This window comes from Camelina sativa, chromosome 5, assembly GCF_000633955.1.
Source record: "Camelina sativa cultivar DH55 chromosome 5, Cs, whole genome shotgun sequence".
NCBI lineage: Eukaryota > Viridiplantae > Streptophyta > Magnoliopsida > Brassicales > Brassicaceae > Camelina > Camelina sativa.
The window spans coordinates 2,807,817-2,831,335 of record NC_025689.1 but is presented as its reverse complement, the minus strand read 5'-3'; the positions used below and the strand labels follow the sequence as shown (position 1 = coordinate 2,831,335).

The 23,519-nt window shown below is 36.0% G+C and overlaps 6 protein-coding genes across 6 annotated transcripts; all 6 read right to left on the bottom strand.

Annotated features, from left to right (window-relative positions):
* On the bottom strand, nucleotides 368–1,784 carry LOC104788812 (MATH domain and coiled-coil domain-containing protein At2g42480-like). The gene is made up of 4 exons (XM_019245171.1): nucleotides 1,684–1,784; nucleotides 1,373–1,539; nucleotides 999–1,210; nucleotides 368–871 (listed from the first exon to the last, which is right to left on the bottom strand). The coding sequence occupies exons 1-4, from the start codon at nucleotides 1,782–1,784 to the stop codon at nucleotides 368–370; spliced, it is 984 nt and encodes a 327-aa protein (XP_019100716.1).
* Nucleotides 2,589–4,130, bottom strand: LOC109132803 (MATH domain and coiled-coil domain-containing protein At2g42480-like). Its single transcript, XM_019245170.1, has 4 exons — nucleotides 4,030–4,130; nucleotides 3,719–3,885; nucleotides 3,313–3,527; nucleotides 2,589–3,210 (listed from the first exon to the last, which is right to left on the bottom strand). Exons 1-4 carry the CDS (start codon nucleotides 4,128–4,130, stop codon nucleotides 2,689–2,691), a joined length of 1,005 nt encoding a protein of 334 aa, XP_019100715.1. The 3' UTR covers nucleotides 2,589–2,688.
* Nucleotides 5,792–7,427, bottom strand: LOC109132802 (MATH domain and coiled-coil domain-containing protein At2g42480-like). The gene is made up of 4 exons (XM_019245169.1): nucleotides 7,324–7,427; nucleotides 7,063–7,235; nucleotides 6,695–6,915; nucleotides 5,792–6,316 (listed from the first exon to the last, which is right to left on the bottom strand). The coding sequence occupies exons 1-4, from the start codon at nucleotides 7,425–7,427 to the stop codon at nucleotides 5,792–5,794; spliced, it is 1,023 nt and encodes a 340-aa protein (XP_019100714.1).
* Nucleotides 8,418–10,321, bottom strand: LOC104785120 (MATH domain and coiled-coil domain-containing protein At2g42480-like). Its single transcript, XM_019245467.1, has 4 exons — nucleotides 10,159–10,321; nucleotides 9,852–10,015; nucleotides 9,162–9,376; nucleotides 8,418–9,061 (listed from the first exon to the last, which is right to left on the bottom strand). Exons 1-4 carry the CDS (start codon nucleotides 10,269–10,271, stop codon nucleotides 8,510–8,512), a joined length of 1,044 nt encoding a protein of 347 aa, XP_019101012.1. The 5' UTR covers nucleotides 10,272–10,321; the 3' UTR covers nucleotides 8,418–8,509.
* Nucleotides 11,723–15,904, bottom strand: LOC104788810 (MATH domain and coiled-coil domain-containing protein At2g42480-like). Its single transcript, XM_019245168.1, has 6 exons — nucleotides 15,789–15,904; nucleotides 15,459–15,622; nucleotides 14,967–15,184; nucleotides 14,750–14,849; nucleotides 14,654–14,692; nucleotides 11,723–12,051 (listed from the first exon to the last, which is right to left on the bottom strand). The coding sequence occupies exons 1-6, from the start codon at nucleotides 15,902–15,904 to the stop codon at nucleotides 11,723–11,725; spliced, it is 966 nt and encodes a 321-aa protein (XP_019100713.1).
* Nucleotides 18,472–22,975, bottom strand: LOC104785119 (copper methylamine oxidase). Its single transcript, XM_010510262.2, has 12 exons — nucleotides 22,433–22,975; nucleotides 22,068–22,177; nucleotides 21,655–21,960; nucleotides 21,457–21,569; nucleotides 21,037–21,367; nucleotides 20,738–20,953; nucleotides 20,410–20,646; nucleotides 19,979–20,164; nucleotides 19,644–19,784; nucleotides 19,029–19,297; nucleotides 18,857–18,938; nucleotides 18,472–18,756 (listed from the first exon to the last, which is right to left on the bottom strand). Exons 1-12 carry the CDS (start codon nucleotides 22,650–22,652, stop codon nucleotides 18,622–18,624), a joined length of 2,346 nt encoding a protein of 781 aa, XP_010508564.1. The 5' UTR covers nucleotides 22,653–22,975; the 3' UTR covers nucleotides 18,472–18,621.

The window sequence follows — 23,519 nt, the reverse complement described above, 5'->3', positions numbered from 1 at the left end:
TTTGTGAAATAATAACCAGAGTACTTGATAGATCCCAGACCCCTATAAAACCTGACTGATTAGACGCAAACCAGGATAATATGATCATTAGAGACTTAGAATGCCTCAATTTATTTAAAACCATCTTAAGCGAATGGTCCAGAGGAAGCTAAGGTCAGCTAAGGTCCAAGTTGAAATAAAAGACAAATATGTTCTTCTCATACGTGAAAACTTTAGTGAGCTCAAGGCGAGAATTAATTGTTTGCTCGTTAATTTTAAAGATTGGATCCTCCATAACACATTAACTCAATAATATGATTCAATGAAACAGGTCTTTCTATAAAAGCTGAAACTCTCTAGAGTATTAGTATATCTACGCCAATCAAATCTAGATGATCAAGAGAAAATCATCAGTAGCAGAAGATTTGGCCTTCTCCTTGCCCAGTTCAACTTTGAGATCTGACACCATCGCCTCAAGAGAATCGATACGTCCCTCCATTTCTTTAACCCGAGAACCATCAGCATCATCTGATTTCTTCTTCTCCAAGGAAACCTCCTCAAGCTTCGTCTTCAAACAATCCAGCTTGGCGTTCAATGTGGTCAGCTCAGCATACACAAAACGTTCATCAGTACCTGCTCTCTTCCTTTTCAAGGAAACCTCATCAAGCTTTGACTTCAACCAGTCCAGCTTGAAGCCTGCTTCCGCTAGCTCACTCAACTCGATCTGAGCATTGCGTAGATCAGTCTCTGAGTGATCCTGTGAAGGCTTGTAAAGTGTCTCAACGAGGTTGAGAAGGACGTTCATGTATTCCGTCCTCACAACTTGGTTCTTTGGTCTGAAATCATATGCGAGGTCAGGGTGCTCCGAGAATATCTTCCTTGCTGCAACAGCCTACGAACCAAGATAAAAGTATGTTTATGTTACTCTAGAAAAGGAATATGAATCTATACGCCAAGAAGCAAACACTATAAAGGAAGTGATTAGTTCTTTTAAAAACGTACAGATCCTTTTAATTTACCTGAGAAGCAAGAACTTCAAAACCGTTCACAGTCTCCTTCTTCTCTGGTACATCTCCTCTTTCTCCATCAAAAGATTCTACCATTTGAATGTAGACTTCAACAATGAGTTTGTCGTCCTCAAGGAACCAATCATCCAGAAACTTGCTAAGAGGCAAGATCTCTTCTAAACCCCAGAAGAGACAATCTGCCTGAAATGACATCTGCTCTAGGACTATGAAACACAATCAGAAAAAGACCCCAAAAAAAAAACACAGTTAGCTTCTTATGTAGATTCAAGACATTTTTATTGATTACCACAAATACTTCTACCAAAAAAAATAACAATGAAAACAAGATTAACGCATGGAAGGAGATATATATTTAGCTTAATTACCACGTGATCTGTAAAGCACTTTGTCGGATTGATTCAACAGAACGAAGTAACAATTAGCAATCCTTTTCCATCCACTTCCCATTGATTTAGAATTTGTAGCGGTGAGGTACAAAGACAAGTCATCATCACAAGTAAAATCTTCTCCGTACGGATAAAGGGAGATGTACCTAATTAAAGAATATTAAATAAAGATTAAAACCCTATTTAATTAGTGCTAGGCTAAGGGGTACGTACAATCAAATTTAGTTATGATCAATCATCGAGATTTAATAGCAAAACTAATTAAAGTTCCGAGTCTTGTCGTTTTTTACCATTCGTATCCGCCACTCACGAATACGTTTGACACCATGGCAGATTCCTTCTCCGAGAAGTTGTCTATCTCAAACCTGTAACATGGCTTTTGATTCCACATCTTTGATGACCTAAACGCTTCCCTTTGATTTTGTTGATCCGAGCAAATTAAGAAATTCTAAGCAGCTTCGTTTCGTATAGTCCCCTTTATCTATATATAAATAGATGAGAGGACGAAAAAAAGAAAAGAAACACTTTCTCTAAACCCTAATTCAAAAAGAAAACAATTACGTGATTGTGCTGCTAATCGAACATCTGTTAATGGGCTTTTTGGGCCCATAAATAAAAAGAATACACTAGTCCCTTCAGCCGAAGAACCCTATATATACGTGTGAATACGTCAATTTCGTTATGTGTCACACCATAGGGCATAGGACTTGATGTTTCCACAAAATCTAGGCCCTCATCATGCGAAAAGATACACAGTTCTCAATTGTTTCAACCCCTCTCTTTCACAAAAAATAACTGTTTCAACTCCTCCAGTAAATTAAAATTATGAAATAGACATAAGTACTTGATACATCCCAAAACGCAAACCGGGATCTGATTAGAGAATGAGAACACATCAATTAATTTCAAATTAATGGACCAAAAACAGAGGAAGGTGGTCCCAAGTTGATGTTGTTGAGCGTTGAATCAAAAGACAGACATGTTCTTCTTTTGCCATTTGCAGCCGCCGCTAGAAAAATATATGATATGTTGGTATCTTCAATCTTCGAGAAGTACTATATCGATCTCATACGTGAAAAATTTAGTGAGTTCAAGGACAATTATTAATTTGCTAACTTTTGGATTAAATGCCATAACACATTAACTCAAAAAAAGATTTTTACGGAAAACATCCAAAAGTAGTAGTGCTGTGCATATAAAAAAGAAAAAAAAAACCATCGACATAATTAAAAGCAGATATTTCTATAAAAGCCAAATCTCTAGACTATTAGTACCATATCTCTACGTCAATCAACCTAGTCGATCAACAAAAAATCATCAGCAGCAGAAGATTTGGCCTTCTCCTTGCCCAGTTCAACTTTGAGATCTGACACCATCGCCTCAAGAGAATCGATACGTCCCTCCATTTCTTTGACCCGAGAACCATCAGCATCATCTGATTTCTTCTTCTCCAAGGAAACCTCCTCAAGCTTCGTCTTCAAACAATCCAGCTTTAAGTTCAATTCCACCAGCTCAAGATTCTTAACACGTTCATCGAGTCGTTGGACATCATCAGCACCTGATTTCTTCCCTTTCAAGGAAACCTCATCAAGCTTTGACTTCAACCAGTCCAGCTTGAAGCCTGCTTCCGCTAGCTCACTCAACTCGATCTGAGCATTGCGTAGATCAGTCTCTGAGTGATCCTGTGAAGGCTTGTAAAGTGTCTCAACGAGGTTGAGAAGGACGTTCATGTATTCCGTCCTCACAACTTGGTTCTTTGGTTTGAAATCATATGCGAGGTCAGGGTGCTCCGAGAATATCTTCCTTGCTGCAACAACCTACCAAGAAAATAGGTATGAATCTATACGCCAAGAAGCAAACACTATAAAGGAAGTGGTTAACTATTTTTAAAAACGTATACAGAGATCCTATAAATTTACCTGAGAAGCAAGAACTTGAAAACCGTAGATATCCACAGTCTCCTTCTCTGTTACATCTTCTCTTTCTCCATCAAAAGATTCTACCATTTGAATGTAGACTTCAACAAAGAGTTTGTCGCCCTCAAGGAACAAATAATCCTCAAACTTGCTACGAGGCAAGGTCTCGGAGAAACGCCAGCACAGAGAATCTGCATGGAATGATACCTGCTCTTGGACTATGAAAAAAAAAAAAAAAAAAAAAAAAAAAAAAAGAGAAAAAAAAAAAGGAAAATAAATCAAAGAAGANGAAAAAATTAGCTTCTTATGTAGATTCGAGACATTTTTATTGATTACCGAAAAAAAAATGAATTAAACAAGATTGACGAATGGAAGGATATATATATATATATATATATAGCTTAATTACCACATGATCTGTAAAGCTCTTTGTTGGTTCGATCCAGCAGAACGAAGTAAAAATTAGCAATCCTTTCCCATCCACTTCCCATTGATTTAGAATTTGTAGCTCTGAGGTACAAAGACAAGTGATCATCACAAAGACCATCGAATCCGTTCGGATGAAGGGAGATATACCTGAAAGAATATTAAATAAAGATTAAAACCCTTTTTAATTAGTGCTAGCTACGTCTACGTACGTAGAATCAAATTTATATGATCAATTCTTCGAGAGTTTAATAGCAAAACTGATTAAAAGTTCCGAGTCTTGTCGTTTTTTACCATTCGTATCCGCCACTCACGAACACCTTTGACATCAGGGCAGCTTCCTTCTCCGAGAAGTTGTTTATTTTAAACCTGAAACATGGCTTCTGATTCCACATCTTTGATGACCTAAAGGCTTCCCTTTGATTTTGTTGATTCGAGCAAAATAAGAAATTCTGCGCAGCTTCGTTTCGTATAGTCCCCTTTATCTATATATATAGAGGAGAGGACGCAAAAAGAAAAGAAAAGAAAAGAAACACTTTCTCAAAACCCTAACTCAAAAAGAAACCAATTACGTGATTGTGCGGCTAATCGAACATCTGTTAATGGGCTTTTTGGACCCATTAATAAATAGAATTCACTGGTCCCTTCAGCCGAAGAACCCCTATATATACGTAGGGGTGGGCATTTTAACCGAACCGACCTAACCGAACTCAAACAGACTTAACCTATCCGAACCGAACCAACCTAACCGAACTTAAACCGACTCAAACCAAATCCAATTCTACTCTCAAACCATTTGGTTAAGTTTTTTCTCAACTCAAACGGTTCGGTTTGGTTCGGTTTAAACCCAAATTGAACCGATAACCCAATGTGCTTTTTATTAACTAATTTAATTAATAATATTCATAATTTTTGTATAATATGTAATCATAATCTTATATTCTTTATGAATTTAATTATTTCTAAAACTTTAACTCTAGGTTTTAAAGAGTAGAATTGTAAATAACTCAAAAGTTTTTATAAGAAATTAGACTTTTCTATCTTCTAATATTGTTTGGTTTGTTTCATTTTTATTTTATTCTAATTACTAAACATTTAATAATAATATTGTTATTATTTTTAGGTAAAATTTTATGGATTTTTTGAATTATTCAACTTACAATTTGTTGTTTACTTCATACATATTGTTATCAAAGACAATGAATTTTGTTTTGTTACATTAATTGATTTTTAAACCGAATAAAATCGAACCAAATTAAAGCCAAACCGAACCAAACCAAACATAAACCTACCCCAAATACAAACCAAACCAAACTAACTTTGGTTGAGTATAGTTAGAGTTTTATGAAAACCAAATTAACCAAACCGAACCGAACCCAAAACTTAAACCGAAATGCCCACCCCTATATATACACGTGTGAATACGTCTATTTCGTTATGTGTCACCATAGGTCTTGATGTTTCCACAAAATCTAGGCCCTCATCATGCGAAAAGATATACACAATTATCAATTGTTTCAACTCCTCTCTCTTTCACAAAAAAAAAAAAAGAACTTTTTCGACTCCTCAAGTAAATTAAAATTATGAAATGGACATAAGTACTTGATACATCCCAAAACGCAAACCGGGATCTGATAAGAGAATGAGAACACATCAATTAATTTCAAATCTTCTTAATTCTAATGGACCAAAAACAGAGGAAGGTGGTCCCAAGTTGATGTTGTTGAGGGTTGAATCAAAAGACAGACATGTTCTTCTTTTGCCATTTGCAGCCGTCGCTAGAAAAATATATGATATGTAGGTATCTTCAATCTTCGAGAAGTACTTTATCGATCTCATACGTGAAAAATTTAGTGAGTTCAAGGAGAATTATCAATTTTCTCGTTAACTTTTGGATTAGATGCCATAACACATTAACTCAAAAAAAGATTCACGGAAAACATCCAAAAGTAGTAGTGCATATAAAAAAAAGAAAAAAAAAAACCCATCAACATAATTAAAAGTAGATATATTTCTATAAAAGCCAAATTTCTAGATTATCTCTACGTCAATCAACCTAGTCGATCAACAAAAAATCATCATCAGCAGAAGCTTTGGCCTTCACCTTGCCCAGTTCAACTTTGAGATCTGACACCATTATCTCAAGATCCTTGATGCGTCCTTCCATTTCTTTGACCCGAGAACCATCAGCCTCATCTGATTTCTTCTTCTCCAAGGCAACCTCCTCAAGCTTCGTCTTCAAACAATCCAGCTTTAAGTCCAATTTCACCAGCTCAAGATCATTCTTAACACGTTCATCGAGTCGTTGGACATCATCAGCACCTGATTTCTTCCTTTTCAAGGAAACCTCATCAAGCTTTGCCTTCAACCAGTCCAGCTTAAAGCCTTGTTCCATCAGCTCACTCAACTTGCTGTGAGAATTTCGTATCTCAATCTCTGAGTGATTCTGTGAAGGTTTGTTAAGTGTCTCAACGAGGTTGAGAAGGACATTCATGTATTCATTCTTCACGAATTGGTTCTTTGGTTTGAGATCTTCTGCAATGTTTGGGTGCTTCGCAAACAACTTTCTTGCTGAAGTAGCCTGCGTGCAAGGATCGTAAATAATGCATAATTATTGTTTAATCATAAAAGGAATCTGAGACTCAGAACCGGCCCAAAGGCCAAGCTCATGAAGCATGAGCTTGTGGCCTTATTTTATGCTGTGTATTTTATATACAATTTTCGGCCTTGTTTTCCAAAAAATGTGTTTAGTCTAGTGGCATTTGTCTATGTTAGTTGGAATGAGTGCATGGGTTCGAGTCTTACTATTAGCAAAATAGCCCTTTTATTTTAATTTGATTGTGGCCTTTATTTACTTAGAGACGGCTCTGATCTGAGTCTATACGCCAAGAAGCAAACCCACATAACATAACTAAAGCACAAAACCAGAAGAAGAAACAGATCCTTGTTGTTAACTTACCAGATAAGCATAAACCTGGAAACCATTTATAATCACAGTCTCCTTCTCTGATACAACTCTGCCGTTTCCATCAACAAGTTCAACGTCACTAATATAGAAGTCAACGATGAGCTTGTCCTTCTCCAAAAGACCATTTTCAATAAGGTTTCTATAAGGCAAGGTCATTGCCCATCCCAAGGAAGGTGTTCTAGCGCAAAACTTGTGGCGTGGTAGTTTTTCATCTGTCGAAAGAAAATATCACAAAAAAAAAGTTTAAGTCAACTACTTCATTTATCACATGCTTATGTATAGTTGCCGCCTCTAAAAGATCGCAAACATGAGTCTAGCTAAGGCCTAACATGGAAAAGGATATAATATAACTTCATTACCAGTAGGTAGTTCTGATTTGTAGAGCACTTTGCCGGATTGATTCAACAGAAGGAAGTGACATCTAGCTTTCCTTTTCCATCCAGTTGGTAATGATTGAGGATTTGCAAGGTTTAGGAACAAACACATGTAAGTATTACAACGACAAGTCCCCTTCGGATAAATTGTGAAATACCTGAAAGAATATAAAAGCAAAGATTAAACTCTTTATAATTATTAATTTTGTTGTTGTAAAGCTGACTATTCGCTTTTTTTTGTTTTACCATTCACATCCGCCGCTTGTGAATATAGGAGACGTTATTTTAGTATTCTTCTCCGAGAAGTTATCTATCTCAAACCTGAAAGCCCTTGGCACTTGATTCCCCATAATGTGATTCAAAAGCTTTCTTAGATTTTGTTACGTCGATCGAGAAAGAAAAAAAGATATATATTATGAAAAACCCCTCTCTGTTTATATATTGAGGAGGCAGACAAGTAAAACAATTCTCAAAATCCCAACATAAAAAGGAGTAATTTAATCCTAACTGATTAATTAAATATTGTTTTATCGATTAAAAACAATTTGATAAATACGAATGTATAAATAATAGATTTTGTACCAAATTAATAATTGTATTTTGTCCTAACCAATATGATCATAAGTAATTACATTGTTTAATTCTGTTATTATGTTTTTATGCTTCTTTAAACATGTTAAGAATGTTTGGTAATTCTATATTTTAAAATATTATAGATAATTTCAATAGCTTTTAGTTATTGCCTTCTTAAAGAGTTTAAGTCCAAAATATTACTATTGATATACAAAGAAGATACTTAAAAAAAAATTATTTAAGATATACATAATTGTATGATATATACAAAACCTTTTTTTTCCTCAAATGATATATACAAACCTATAAACTACTGTAACGCCAATAATACTCAAATCACCGGAATTTTTTTTATTAAGATCGTTACGTACATCAACAAAAAATAACAATATTTATATATATATATATATATATATATATATATCATTAAAGATATTTATTACCATATCAGTTTTTTGTTATTATATTAATGTTAGTGAGCCAATGGTAATAGTGTAAAAGGTTTATTAACCCAAATTTAGTTTTGAATTCCTCAGTAAGTTTTCATGATCAGTGGATGCAATGAAAGTTGTAAACAAAATTTTGATCGGACACGTGAGCGAGCTTAATAACGACATAAACTGAATTACCTTAGAGCATCCAAACTAAAGTGGTAAGTTTCTCATAAAAGTTGTAAAACTTTATTATCTAATTTAAAATTTTAAAATAAATAACGCAAAACTTTATTATGTAATTATTATCTTTAGATTCTCAAACATCTCTCTTTCTCTCCTCTTATTTTTTTATTTTTTATTTTATTTTATACATGAAAACCTTGGTGAAAAGCTCCCAGTACAACACAATCGAAGTGCCTAAAAGTCTAATAAAACTTTTTATTCTCCGTCCAGTCAACCTGTTCGATCAACACAAAATCATCAGCAAAAGATTTGCCCTCATCCTTGTCCAGTTTAACTCTGAGATCCGACACCACCATCTCAAGATTCTTGATGCGTGCCACCATTTCTTTTACCCGAGAACCATCAGCATCATCTAATTTCTTCCTCTCCAAGGACACCTCGTCAAGCTTTGTCTTCAAACAGTCCAGCTTGAAGTCCAAGTTCATCAGCTCGAGATTCTTAACACGTTCATCGAGTTGTTGGACATGATCAGCATCTGATTTCTTCCTCCTCAAGGAAACCTCATCAAGCTTTGACTTCAACCAGTCCAGCTTGAAGCCTTGTTCCATCAGCTCACTCAACTCACTTTGAGCATTGCTTAGCTCACTCTCAGAGTGATTCTGTGAAGGCTTGTTAAGTGTCTCAATGAGGTTGAGAAGGACATTCATGTACTCCGTCTTCACTACTTGGTTCTTTGGTTTGAAATCTTCTGCAATATCTGGGTGCTCTGTGAATATCTTTCTTGCTGAAGTAGCCTGCATGCCAACAAGGAAAAATATGTTCATGTTACTCAGAAAGGAAACAAACCACAAAAAGCACAAAGTCAAAAGAAGAAACAGATCCTTTATAACTTACCCGAGAAGCAAAAACCTGAAAACCGTTGATGTCTAGAGTCTCCTTGTTCTCTGATTCAACTCTGCCTTCTCCATCAACAATTTCAACACGACTAATGTAGACTTCAACGATGAGTCTATCATTCTCTAAAAACCCTTTTTCCTGAAGCTTTTTAAGAGGAAAGGTGTTTCGGAAACCCTTGCCTGTAAACTTAGCACTATACAAACCCTGTCCAACTGTAAAACACAGAGGCAAAATAAAATAAAAAACAAGACAGAAAAAGTTTAACTAATCATTCACAGGCTAGCTTATGTATATAGGTGCTGCCTCTTCAAGATTCAAACCTTTGTTTAGACCTATCAACAACATCCGATAGTTAAGGTAGGCTTAATCTAAGAGTTGGATACCGAAACCAAGTCCACAAAAACCCTAGAGTGTTATAACTCATCACAAAAGCTAAATAAAAAGTGTAGGGTCTTAGTTAGATAAACACGATGCGTGAGCTATCTTTACTAGTTCTCCGCCGATACATATGTAGAAATAGACCTCAATTCATAACATCCAAGAGAGTAAGAGACTCTTGGTCTCTCCACCTATATTCTGAAATCTACACTAGACCGTTTGTAAATTCCAAAAGCGAATGAAATTTCAACAAAAAGGAAAACAAGAAGAAAAAGTTTCCAACATGCATGGGTTATATAAATGTATTACTTGGTGATCTGTAGAGCTCTTTGTCGGATTGATTCAACAGAACGAATCGAAAATTAGCTTTCCTTTTCCATTCCTTTCCCAATGATTTAGGATTTGCAACGTACAAGAACAAAGGCAAGTGATCACCACAAAGACTATCTCCCTTCGGATAAACGCTGAGATACCTGAATTTTAATTTTTTTTATTAGTGCTACGTAAAATCGAATTCATCAATTTTTGAGAACATATCGTTCTCGAATATAAAGAGAAGAAAAAAGGAATATAATCAAAAACTATTTAAAGATCCGATTCTTCTTTCTCATTTTACCATTCGCATCCGTGACTCACGAATATCTGAGACGCTATCACAGCTTCCTTCTCCGAGAAGTTATCTATCTCAAACCTAAAACTCGAATTTCTCTGCACTTGATTCTTCCCCATTGTTGATTCGAGAGCAAAGGACTGAAATAATCAAAAACTCTGTTTCTTACTTTCACAGATAAATTAAAGCACCTCTCGGGTTTATAGAGGAGGAGGCACGAACTATATATATAAGAAAAACTTCTCAAAAACTCTTTAACTCAAAAAATGAAACCAATTAAAAGGAAAGAACAAGGAAACCAGTTACCTCTCTCTCTTAATTACTAGATAAAAGAAAATTTAATATGAGTAATTAAGTAAAGTGGAAATAATAGTTATAGTTTGTCCTAAATTATTAATTATGATACAAATTACAAAACTTTTCTTTAGTTATATACTTTTTTAAAAATATAATAAATTTGGCAAAATATATTATAATCAATTTGAATATTTATACAACTTCTAATTTTTAAGAAATTTTGGTAAATCTAATATTTAAGTTAGTATAGATAATTATAAAATATTTAATTATTGCATTTAAGAGTTTTAGTCCAAAATATAGCTATGTATATCACTCATTTAATATGTATACAAAAATATATTTAAGACACTTTATTGAATATTTGATATATACCCTACAGCCCATAATTTCTTATAGTTCCTTTTCCCCAATATATATAGGATTTTTAGGCTTTTTCTGCACAATTTATATTAATTTAATTTTTTTAACTAATTGAATTCTGCACTATATTTTTCTATCGGTTCAATTTTTTCTTGTAAAACGGGAAATATGATATACAAACATATTCCAATGACAAACATATTTTTATATTAAAACGATAATGTGAAAGAAAAATAATACTTTTATTCCATATGACAAATTGTCAGTCTTGCAAAACACACACCAAACAAAAAAAAAAAAGGCCCAAAGAAGAACTTAAGAGAAACAGCAACGTCTCCAATATATTCCAGTGACAAGTTTTCAGGCTTGCATACACAACAGCCACGTCCAATTTATCAAGAGAAAAGAAAAAAAAAATTAAAAATGTCATCTTCAAAGCTTTGAAAGTAGAAATAAGTGAAAGAATCAAAGAGGTTATAACATATCGACACAGTCACACCCCCTATAAAACCTGACTGTTAAAATGCAAACCGAGATCTGATTAGAGAAAATGAGAACATATCAATTAGTTTCAAACCGGTCCAAAAACAGAGGAATGTCCCAAGTTAATGATGTTAGTACCCTTTATATAATATGAGCGTTGTCGAATCAAAAGACAAATATGTTCTTCTCCTGTTTCCATCTGCATCTTTGAGAAGGTATCCATCTCATACGTGAAAACTTTAGTGAGTTCAAGGAGAATTAATTTGCTCGCTAACTTTAGGATTGGATCCATAACACATTATTTAAACCCAAATATGATTGAAAGAAAATATCCAAAAGTGGCGCATATAAAAAACAAATCATAAAACCATATAAGCGGGTCTTTCACTAAAGCTGAATCTCTTACACTATTAGGACGATCTCTTCGTCAATCAACCGGTTCCATCAACTCAAAATCATCAGCAAAAGATTTGGCCTCATCCTTGTCTAGTTTAACTTTGAGATCCGACACAACCATCTCAAGATTCTTGATGCGTGCCTCCATTTCTTTGACCCGAGAACCATCAGCATCATCTGCTTTCTTCCTCTCCAAGGAAACCTCCTCAAGTTTTGTCTTCAAACAGTCTAGCTTGAAGTCAAAGTTCATCAGCTCAAGATTCTTAACACGTTCATCGAGTTGTTGGACATCAGCATCTGCTTTCTTCCTCTTCAAGGAAACCTCATCAAGCTTTGACTGCAACCAGTCCAGCTTGAAGCCTTGTGATAGGTGTGCACATGTGAGAGGCACATGTGCAGATTTAAAGAGAAGCATGAGAAGAATAGGTTATAAATAGAGATAGAGATGAAACATATAGGTATCCTGCATGATCATTGATGTGTAAAGAGGAATTAGAGCTTATGTGCTCTGTTCTTAGGTGATGAGATTGGAGAACTATAACTCCAAGATTATCAATTTGGGTGAGAAGAGATAAGAGAGAAGGGTTTGTATGTTCAATCTTATCAAATGGTGCGCTTGTGAACACGGATCGAATCAAACGCTGAAGAAAGTTAGGTTTTCAAGCAAGATTTTGATTGCAATGTGTCTTGAGGGATTTCCCATCTTCGATGGTGTTATTGGTGAATTGCGACCATGGATTTCATGGCTAGAGGATTTCTTTGTTCAGGAGGATTTCACGGCAGATGAGAAGCTTAATCTTGCGCAAAGTCTTCTCGAAGGTGAAGCTCTCTTGTGGTTTCAACGGCGAACACGAGTCTGGGGATTTTTCGACAGTTGGGGAATGATGGAGTTAGCCTTGGTGTTGCGGTTTGGTGACAGAGATGAAAGAATCAGACTCTTTCAGGAGCTTAGAGAAGAGAAACAGATTGAAATCTTGGAGCAGAAGAAAGAATCGAAGAAAGAAGTGGATTTGTGTTTGGGGAAGATCACGTCGCAACTGCTGGATGTATCGCAATCGCAAGACGCATTAAACTGGAATTGTAACATGAACACAGACGCAACTTTGATTAGCCCTCAGTTAATCGTTTCTGATGCTGAGAAATTGCAGAACGATGAGCTAAGGGAAGTGGACGCCAGTTCCGTGTTAGCAAATCTAGACAATGTGGTCAAGAACGTGAATCATGAGAAGACAGCAATCTTGGATGGAGAAAGTAATCACATGGAATCGATTTCGCAAGTATCTCATCAGATTGTAGAGCTTTCACATCTGCAGGAAATAGTTTCTACGTTGGAACCTAGCCATAGAATTGGAAGTGATTATCTAGGTGTTCTTGAGGATTGGCCATCTGCTAGTATGAGGTTCAATAGTTCACAGAGTCTTGAATGTGTCAATGGCATGCAAAGTACACACCATGTGTTTGATAGATTGTGTGAGAGAAGGAACAAATTAAATCAACATAAGAAGTTGACTTTGTCTCCTAAATCATGGATGTTTAAGTACAAAAGGAAGCATGGACGGTTTGTTAGCTTTGGAGAAGCTACTGCAAGAAAACATAGAAACAGAGTGCTTACCATACACCAAACGTTTCCAGCTTCACTTGTAAGGGAAATTCTTCATTGGGAGGAAAATAAACTTGTATTGGAACAGTTGGGTGACACACTTTGTGAAGATGATAGGCTAGTGTTGCAATCTGATATTGAAGCTACTATCTCTAAATCAGAAGCACTTCTACAACATTTGGACACTTCTGCTATCATAGTCATCAAAGTTGTACCTACATCGCATAAGATTGATGATCTTGACATGAAGAATAGGCCGGATTATATGCTTCAAAGAGTACTGGAGCGGATCAGAAAAAAGAGACATTCATGTTATCCATCTTACTCCATTGGCAGGTTATAAATCTGGAAAAACTAAGAGTGAGAGGATGCAGGTTGTGTGTGTGTTTAGCTTCTGGGTGAGGTTCATCTGCACTAAGTTTTGTATGCTCAAGTGTCACAAGAAACTATATTTTTCAGTGTGGCACTGTTGGAAGAACAAAGCTAAGAGTAACCAGTCAGTTTCATGGATCTTAGAAATGGTTGCAGACTCTTTGATATGTGATGTTGAGAACAAAGTTTTTGTTTGGACGTCATCGACACATAATGTTCACGTAGTTTATATTATGACAGAACAAGCCAGTTACAAAGTGACAGGAAACAGAGTGAGGAAGCGAGGGTCAACACAGTTTCTATGTAGGGTTATCAAGTACCAGCTAGGGCACAGAGGGAATTCTAAGCAACTACAAGCAGTCCTAGCAATTGGGAGGGGTTTAATTGGAAGTGATGTTACAAAGGGCACCTGGTCTGCTGCAACGGTATATAAGAGACACTTTTATTCAGTGTGGCATTGCTGGAGAAAGAAGAAATTGCAGAAGATTAGCTTACAACTATGGCTGTTACACACTTTCCTTCACATAATATACAAAGTTACACAAATTGGACATGCTCTATATGGGTACAACAGAGGCTCATACTTTCCGTGGACCTACAACTTAACGGATGACACTACGGTGTGGAGGATCAAGGTGTGTGCAGAAGCTCTACCATGGTATCAGTGCTTTTCGTCATTGGTTTCTATCGTCACTACATTTGCTACTTCACAGCTTGAGGACAAACTGTTTTCAAAGGGGGGAGTATTGATAGGTGTGCACATGTGAGAGGCACATGTGCAGATTTAAAGAGAAGCATGAGAAGAATAGGTTATAAATAGAGATAGAGATGAAACATATAGGTATCCTGCATGATCATTGATGTGTAAAGAGGAATTAGAGCTTATGTGCTCTGTTCTTAGGTGATGAGATTGGAGAACTATAACTCCAAGATTATCAATTTGGGTGAGAAGAGATAAGAGAGAAGGGTTTGTATGTTCAATCTTATCACCTTGTTCCATCAGCTCACTCAACTCACTGTGAGCATTGCTTAGCTCAGTCTCTGAGTGATTCTGTGAAGGCTTGTTAAGTGTCTCAATGAGGTTGAGAAGGACATTCATGTATTCGGTCTTCACCACTTGGTTCTTTGGTTTGAAATCTTCTGCAATATCTTGGTGCTCTGTGAAGATCTTTCTTGCTAAAGTAACCTGCATGCCAAGGAAATATTTGTTTCTGTTACTCATAAAAGGAATCCGAATAAGCAACCACACAAAAGGCATGTACAAAACCAAAAGAAGAAAAAAAAAAATCTTTTTTTAGCCTACCTGAGAAGCAAAAACCTGAAAACCGTTGACATCTAGAGTCTCCTCCTTGTTCTCTGATACAAGTCTGCCTTCTCTATCAACAACTTCAACATGAGTAATGTAGACTTCAACGATGAGTGTATCCTTCTCCAAAAACCCTTTTTCCTGAAGCTTTTTAAGAGGCAAGGTCTTTCCGTAACCCCAGTTTTGATACTTATCACTGTACAAAACCTGTCCAACTGTGAAACATATACCAAAATAAAAATAATAAGTTAACTTCTTCATCAAAAACCGTTGAGACTCATCATCACAAAAGCTGAAAGAAAAGCGTGGGGTCTTAGGGTCTTTTAAGCTAAATACGATGCGTGAGCTATTTTTACTAGTTCACTGCCGATAAATATGTAGAAATAGACATCCAAGAGACTCTTGCTTTCTCTCCATATGCTGAAATTTCAACAAAAAGAAAAGAAAAAAAATTTCCGACATGGAAGGATATATAAAGGATCTATTTACCTGGGGATCTGTAGAGCTCTTTGTTGGATCGACTTAACAGAACGAATTGAAAACTCGTTTTCCTTTGCAATCCTTTTTTCAATGATTTAGGGTTTGCATCGTGTAGGTGCAAAGACAAGTGATCATCACAACGACTATTTCCCTTCGGATAAACGTAGAGATTCCTGGAAAAGAAAACTAAAACAAATTAAATACTAAACCCTTTTTAGGTGTTTTAATTAAAAAGAAAAACATTTTGATTTAGTGCTACGTAAAATCGTATTCATCTATATTTGAGAAAAATAAAATTTAATTAAAAACTAGTTGAAGATCCGATTCTTTCCCTTTTACCATTCACATCCGTAGCTCACGAATGTCTGAGACGGTATCATAGCTTGCTTCTCCGAAAAGTTATCTATCTCAAACCTGAAACTCGGATTCCTCTGTGCTTGATTATTCAACCCCATAGTTGATTTGAAAGCTTTCTTAGAGTTTGTTACTTCGAGACCAAAGACTGGAATTATCAAAAACTTTGTTTGTTACTTTCACAGGTCTCGGTTTATTTATAGAGGCACAAACTATATATAAGAAAAAGAAAAAAAAAAGACTCTTTTTTAATGATGAGAAAAGGGAACTTCTCAAACCCTAACTTAAAAAGGAGACCAATTAATGAAAGAGAGATATGAAAAGGGAATTTCTCAAAACCCTACTAGATAATAATAATGTAAAAAAAAATGTAAAATCCTAAGATTTTAAGGAAATAAAAATTCTAGTTTGTCAAAAAAAAATATGTTAGTTAGAAACTTAACACAAAATTAGAATAAATTTAAGATAATATAATAAATGTGAATATTTGTTTTTTTACATATTTGTTAAGCAGAGTATATAAAAAAACATATTTGTTAAGAATTTTTGGTAAATCTAAATATTTTAAGAGTTTTCCAGAATATAGCTATTAATACCCACCTGATTACCATATATTCTTATAAATAATCTTAATTTATAATGGAAACTGTCCAAATATTAAAAATGCCAACTTATACTCAAATATCTGGAAAATCGGATCGTTGTATAAACAAAAAAAGAAGTGAAAATCATCTAAAGATATTTATAACCAAATTTAACCTTTTACCCAAAAAAAAAGATATTTATAGGGAATTTAGTGAGAAATGCCACTTTTAAAATTAAAGTTATGAGAAATGCCACTTTTAGTTTTTTCTTCTTAGAAATGTCATTTTCTAATTTATGCCACAAGAGAAAAAGATATTTCTACCCTTGAATTAAAGAAGGAAAAAAAAAAAAAAAAAAAAAGAATTAGACAAGTGACGTGCGTTTTAAAACAGAGACAAATTTTATGGCACTTAATACACACATGATGAATCTCGGGTGGACCAGATCCAACGCCTGCAAGATTAGTCCATCCAAAATTTGTCCTTCAATCTCTTAAGTGGACCAGATCCACTTGGTTGGACTCAACTTGTCTACCTGCATGTCTACTGATGCATGTACCGATCTTATTGTGCCTTCAGTGGACCATATTAAACGCCCGAACATGTTTTTGTCCACCACGTTTATGTTCTTTAGTCTCTTTAGTAGGCCAGATCCGTTTTGTTGACACACTTGTCCATCCCAATTATGTCATTCGCTCTCTTAGTAGACAATATATGATTGGTAGAAAATACCTGTCCTTCAATATGAAACTATTTTCTCTATCCTGCAGTCATGCTGACGCATGTACTGGTCTAATTGAAAAATATCATACTCAGCCTTCAAGCATATTTAGTCCATCAGAAAAAATGGCACTTAACAGACACATGATGAACCTCGGGTGGATCATATCCAACGCCTGCAAGATTAGTCCATCCAAAATTTGTCTTTCAATCTCTTAAGTGGACCAGATCCACTTGGTTGGACTCAACTTGTCTACCTGCATGTCTACTGATGCATGTACTGATCTTATTGTGCTTTCAGTGGACCAGATTAAACACCCGAACAGGTTTTTGTCCACCACGTTTATGTCCTTCAGTCTCTTTAGTAGACCAGATCCGTTTTGTTGACACACTTGTCCATCCCAATTATGTCCTTCGCTCTCTTAGTAGACAATATATGATTGGTAGACAATACTTGTCCTTTAATATGAAACCATTTTCTCTATCCTGCAGTCCTTCTGACGTATGTACTGGTCTAATTGAAAAATATCATATTCAGTCTTCAAGCATATTTAGTCTATCAGATCTGGTCTATCAGAAAAAAAAAAAAAAAAATTGGTTCAGATATCAGATGTGATCCATTAAAATTGTATAGAGAATGAAATAAACATAAGAAACTCAAAATTGAGAAATAGGATACTCAACCTTGATAGGAGTATCTCCAGAACAAACAAAACACTTTGTTCATCCACGGCGAAGGCATGCAGGTGAGATGGAGGTGGTGATTTTGAAAGAATTTCTTTGTTTGGAAGAAAGAAAGAAGAGACAAGAAAAGAGAGAGAAAGAGAGAGATGAAAGAAAAATGAAAAGGGAAAGGAGATAAATGAAAAAAAATAAGAAAATGATAGTTTTGTTATTTTTAATAGATCAGAGTGAACCCTATGTCATTTTAGAAAATGTTTTGTTGAAAATGGCATTCCTTACAATGTTTGTTACTGTTCGTAGCATATTCAACAATATTTCCATATTATTATAACCATACGAGATATTTTGTTATTATCTTAGTTTTAATAGGCCAATGATATTATTGTAAATATTGTATTAATTAAAAAGTGAGTTCTAAATTTCTCTCTAAGTTGTGGGGATGTGACAAAAGTTATAAAAATTTGGTCAGAAAACGACCGAGGACTTTTATCAGTATGTCAACGGAATAGTTCCAATAGCGTTTGAGCTAAACAAATATTTTGTAGACTAAAATTATATCATTTGAGCTAAATAAATAATTATAGAATGCTTTTTTGAATACGCGATTCCAAAATACGAAAACGGGAAGATGATATAATGTACCTTTCATCATTAATGTGAAAGAAGAATAACATTCCAAATTAATGTGAAAGAAGAATAACATTCCAAATTATTACCAATGACAAGTTTTTTCAGTCTTGCAAACACACACCAAACAAACGAAAGGTCCAAACTCAAAACTGATTTGAGCCATTTTATTTAAAGGAAAGGAGAAATTAAATCTGTCTTCTTCAAAGCTTTGAAAGTAAACCAGTCTGAAGAGCTTTCGGTGCTACAACCTCTTTGACTTCACTGTCCTTTGTCTCCAATTCGCATGGATTCGGTGGCACATCTACGGCCGGTGAGCAGTTGAAGAATCCATGTGGCTGTGTTTACCCAAAATCCAAAACATTTTATAAGTGACTGTTTGTCTTATATTTAAGTTTTTTTTGATTAAATGTTACAGAAACAAAAGATCTGACTAACCATTAGCGTGAAACCAATATGTTCGACGGGCATAACCGGCCAATCTTCAAGTCTAGGAACATGTATAATCCCAAACACGTACCTGTCAAATGAAATTTCCACGTTGAAATAACAAATTTTGGTAGCTAGGAAGTTTTTAAGTGAATCAGCTAAGTGAAAGAAAGATACGTACCAAAGAACGACGTCAGATTCTTCCAAGGAACGATTCTGTTTCACCCATGTGGCAAGACCTTCACCAGCACGTGGGTTTTGGTTTGGGAATTCTCCTCCGGGAAACTTCTCATCAGGGGCGTAACGGGTAACCCAGAGATTGTGCTTCAGGAAAGCAGCTCTTCTTAGAAACTTAGCCTCGGGTCGAGCTAATGGCAAGCAATTTGAACCAGGAACAAGTTTGTATCCCGTTAATTGGCCTGTTCTGTTCACAGTCCTCGTGTTCCTCACCTGACAACACATTACAACGAGTTGTGTTGAATATACATCTTGCATAAGTATGCCATCTATACTTCAGCTACAAATCATATTCACTGAAACTCTGAGATGCGTTTTTGGTAATGCAACTCAAGTATGACTATATAAGGACATGACTGAAACTTAGGAATGGTCACGTGATCTCTTCTCCCGAATTCACTCGAGGATGAAATAATCATAAGTGGTGCCAGAAACAAGGATGGTGCAAAGACGGGAACGAGCATGGACAATATGACAATGTGAAAGTTAAACATGCAATAAATTAACGCTTTCAGATGATAAGTAGTGAACGAGATCATGCAAGGTTCGGATTGCTTACAATCCAATGGCGAGCAGAAAAAGGGTCACAGTCACGCGTTGCCTCTGCCTCTGATCTAAGTAACTTCTCCTCCGCATAAAACGCATTGTTGTGGACATTGTTCTCACCAGGCTCGTCAACTCTAGCATTCACCTCAACTACCTACAGATAAAAGGAGATTAAGCTGACTATTTAGCAAAATCACCTGGCAACATGTATCTAAGATTAATTTTCAAGAATTATAGGGACTTCTAAAATTCATACGCTACCAATGCCATTCCTAAAACTGAGAAAATAAACCACATATGTAAGTTAACAACAGCAAGAAGAGAAGATCAGCAAAGAAGTAAAGGTACCTGATTAAAAGCTTCACCAGGTTTACAGTCAACAGACATATCCATGCGAGCGATAAAGAAATGTTGATGGACTGGTGCATACAAGCCAGGAGCAATAGTAGTACCGTACTTTCGAGTTTCTCCTGGCTGCAGCGCTCCTAAACTGAGGATACCAGTAAGTTTTACTTCAGCTTCGATTTTCCCATCCTACAGTTAGACAATGAAGACATTGTTAAAAGATAATACCACAAATCAGCAAATGAAACTCGGATTCAGCACTATAAATCAATGTTCAAGAGTGTTAAGACTTAAAAAGTTGTGAGCCGCCGTTCTAAACTCAGGATTTATTCTCATGCAGAGACATATCATTTGTCTTCCCTAAAGAAATTGTATGCAAAAATGACTAATATCTTCTTTACTCTAGAAATGAACAATCACGCATTCCTACTTACCTGGTAGAAGTGCCAGTAAAACCCATACTCGTAGTTAGCAACAGTACATAGAAAAGAGACAGTTAGCCTCCTAGATCTTCGCACTTCGGCTAATCCTGTTCTCCAGTCCTGATGTTTCCACAAAATTCCGTGGTCCTCTTCATGCAGGCAAACACAGTTCTCAATAGTTTCAACTCCACCAGTGAAATTTGTGAAATGGGCATCAAAATACTTGATAGATCCCAGACAGTCACACCCCTATAAAAACCAATTGTTAAACACAAACTGAGATCCAATTGGAGAACGAGAACACACACAAATCACAAAAGAAAAAAAATTGATTACAAACCTTCTTAAGCGAATGTGCATTTTTTCCAAGACCATCCTCCCCTGCATCAAACGCATTTTTCCTGTAATGTGGCTCGTTGGGATCGCCATAAGGCACAACCATCTCCACAAAGCTTAGCCTGTGTGCAACAGGCCTTCGACCTCGACTGCCATCAACATATGCTACCGAATGTATGACTAAACCTTCTCTTGGAGTGAACCCAATTCGAAAGTTCCACTGCAAACAAAATTTTCAGCCAATTTAGAAATAAGCTCAAGCATAATCACTTGGTTTCAATAAGGCTATTGATGGAATTCTACCTTCTGCCACTCGACAAAATAACCCCTAACACGAAAACTTGGACCTTCAGGTTGAATAATCTGGAGAGGCTTCACATCACTTCTGTCCACACCCCCTCTACTTTCACCTGGGGTATAATTCCTCAAAGGGTCAGGTGGGGGGAGTGGCACAAACTTACGGTCTTCAAACTCAATCACCACCATGTTTTGCATGTCTACAAGTACATAAATTCCCTCAACTGGACGAGCATAGCCATTTTCCATAGGGGAATCACTATCAGTCCTACAGTATATAAGGGGCTTTGCAAGCCTACGACTAGGAGCGTCAGCCTCGCTATGATAACCCACACACCTGCACAAAATACATTTAGAGGCAGACTTAGGGAAATTGTACACCTTAATTGACAACTTTCAGTAGAATCCATGATGTTGTTAACATACCAGGGATCAACCATCACTAGATCCATGTCTTCAATACCTCTCCTCTTCATTGCCTCTATGAACGGAGGGAAGTCTTTGACAATCGCTTCACATTCAGCATATTCAGCCGCATCCTAAAATCACGAGAATCTAAACTGAGAAACTGAAAACTACTGTAGCATATAAAATTCACTTAGAGATCCAATTCCATAAACATACCATGGGTGGCTGAACATCAGGTATAACTTCTGAGGAAACAACTTTTCCCCTGTGATGGCCACCCCGAGTGACAGCATGAACTTCAGACAACTCCACAATCCATACACTTGTCTCATTGGACTTTTGGTTGTAAACAACAAGTCTCGCTCGCCTAGGAGGGAGCTTCATCGGAATGACAGGTCCAGATTTGGTTCTTGGAAGTAGTGAAGGCTGGAACGGAGGGAAAAAGTAAGCATCCGCAAGCGCCACAACATGTTTCTCTGGTTCCACTGAAGCCACCTCAATGAAACGCATGCCATCCCTAACCTGCCAAAAAGAAAACATCAAACAGTTTCAGTAAAAATCCAAATAGTTGATCAAAGCTATCACCATAAATCATGCAAGATGAAAAAAGAATATAAAGGTTTCGGCACCTCAGGGTTGGCACCAGCAGCGCGAACAGTAGCCACAGCAACAGAAATTTCAGCAGCAGATAGAGGATCCAATGGGTGCTTGGTTTCAGTTCTTGGCATCACAGAAATGCCTGCATTGGTACAATGTGATCACAATAGAAATCAGCTTCAAAGAAACCACAATCACAACAGTTAGATCTACGTTTAAACCTCTCTAAGTACAATCACAACAATTTCACAAGAAAGTAAAAACATCATCAACAAATTCCAGTGAAGCAAGAACTCAACTAACATCAAACAAATCGCGATCTAATAGATAAGAACAATGATAAAATCAAACAATCAAGATCAAAATCCCAAGAGACAGAGAGCGTCGTAAGATTAACCTTTGTTAGCAGGTTTCTTGGCAGTATCAGGAAGCGAATCGACAGGACGGATCATGGACTCCAGAGCAACAACCTTAGAGGCGCGCTGATCCTCACCATCGGACCATCCAGAAACGGAATCAGGCGCAGCGGAGAGGAGTTTGGGAGGCGGAGAAGAAGAAGAGGAAGAGCCACCGTGGTGGTGAGGACATGCCGTCGTCTTTTTCGAAGCTGAGGCCATTGAATAGGGTTCACGAGTTCTCCAAATCCACCAAAATCAGTTTCAACACAATCTACTGACATACAGCAAAACCTATCACGATCCGTCGCTTGATCTCTCCACCCCTTCTACAAAGCTCCCAACCAACAAGATTCCGATCTCCGATGACACAGCTTAACTAACTACTACTAGTCGACGAGTTTCAGCTCCGTCACTCTCTCGTATGTATATCTCTCTTCCCGTGGTGGTGGAGAAGTCAGATCATATACTCTCTCTCTCTTTCTCTCTACTGATTCAATTTGGTTTTTGTTGATATATGAGTCCAAGCAGAAGCGGCCAAAGCCTGATTGTGACCCTCTTCCACTTTAACAAGTAGTCCTCTCTTATTTATATTAAAAAAAAAAATGTAATTATTAACTTCTTTTTTATTTCTTTCTTTTTTTGATAATAATATATAAATATAGAAATCCAACTTGGAAAACGACGTGGATGCACTATTGTTCTCAAATTTCATATTCACTAATTGGTAACATATTATACGTGTCGAATTATTATTTTACAGAGTTAAAACATGTTTTTTTTGAAAGTTTATTATTAGAAATAGATCCCTTAAAAAAAATCAAGATAAGGAATCAAATCTATTATAAAAATGGTAAAGTATATAGAAATCATCAAAAACAAATTAAAAAAATGGTAAAGTATATAGAAATCATCAAGAACAAATGGAAAAAAATATGACAATATATTGACTTGACCTTATGTCATAATCGGAAATGTTATTATTAAAAATAAGGAAATCAGAACAAATAAGATTTTTTTTAAAAAAATATTTGTTGTCAGAAAAAGGTTCATGTTTTTCACCAAATTTCAAACTCACTAATTGGTAAC

Coding starts and splice junctions, on each gene's coding strand:
- LOC104788812 (XM_019245171.1), bottom strand. CDS start 1,784: ATGTGGAATCAAAAGCCATGTTACAGGTTTGAGATAGACAACTTCTCG. Junction 1,540..1,683: donor GTGAGTGGCGGATACGAATG/GTAAAAAACGAC, acceptor TTCTTTAATTAG/GTACATCTCCCTTTATCCGT. Junction 872..998: donor TTGAAGTTCTTGCTTCTCAG/GTAAATTAAAAG, acceptor CTTGGTTCGTAG/GCTGTTGCAGCAAGGAAGAT.
- LOC104785119 (XM_010510262.2), bottom strand. CDS start 22,652: ATGGCCTCAGCTTCGAAAAAGACGACGGCATGTCCTCACCACCACGGT. Junction 19,298..19,643: donor TTTCTGCTCGCCATTGGATT/GTAAGCAATCCG, acceptor ATGTGTTGTCAG/GTGAGGAACACGAGGACTGT. Junction 18,939..19,028: donor GAATCTGACGTCGTTCTTTG/GTACGTATCTTT, acceptor TTCATTTGACAG/GTACGTGTTTGGGATTATAC.
- LOC109132802 (XM_019245169.1), bottom strand. CDS start 7,427: ATGGGGAATCAAGTGCCAAGGGCTTTCAGGTTTGAGATAGATAACTTC. Junction 7,236..7,323: donor ACAAGCGGCGGATGTGAATG/GTAAAACAAAAA, acceptor ATATTCTTTCAG/GTATTTCACAATTTATCCGA. Junction 6,916..7,062: donor CAAATCAGAACTACCTACTG/GTAATGAAGTTA, acceptor TTCTTTCGACAG/ATGAAAAACTACCACGCCAC.
- LOC104785120 (XM_019245467.1), bottom strand. CDS start 10,271: ATGGGGAAGAATCAAGTGCAGAGAAATTCGAGTTTTAGGTTTGAGATA. Junction 9,377..9,851: donor AGAGCTCTACAGATCACCAA/GTAATACATTTA, acceptor TGTGTTTTACAG/TTGGACAGGGTTTGTATAGT. Junction 9,062..9,161: donor TTCAGGTTTTTGCTTCTCGG/GTAAGTTATAAA, acceptor GTTGGCATGCAG/GCTACTTCAGCAAGAAAGAT.
- LOC104788810 (XM_019245168.1), bottom strand. CDS start 15,904: ATGGGGTTGAATAATCAAGCACAGAGGAATCCGAGTTTCAGGTTTGAG. Junction 15,623..15,788: donor GTGAGCTACGGATGTGAATG/GTAAAAGGGAAA, acceptor TTTCTTTTCCAG/GAATCTCTACGTTTATCCGA. Junction 15,185..15,458: donor AGAGCTCTACAGATCCCCAG/GTAAATAGATCC, acceptor TATGTTTCACAG/TTGGACAGGTTTTGTACAGT.
- LOC109132803 (XM_019245170.1), bottom strand. CDS start 4,130: ATGTGGAATCAGAAGCCATGTTTCAGGTTTAAAATAAACAACTTCTCG. Junction 3,886..4,029: donor GTGAGTGGCGGATACGAATG/GTAAAAAACGAC, acceptor ATATTCTTTCAG/GTATATCTCCCTTCATCCGA. Junction 3,211..3,312: donor TTCAAGTTCTTGCTTCTCAG/GTAAATTTATAG, acceptor TTTTCTTGGTAG/GTTGTTGCAGCAAGGAAGAT.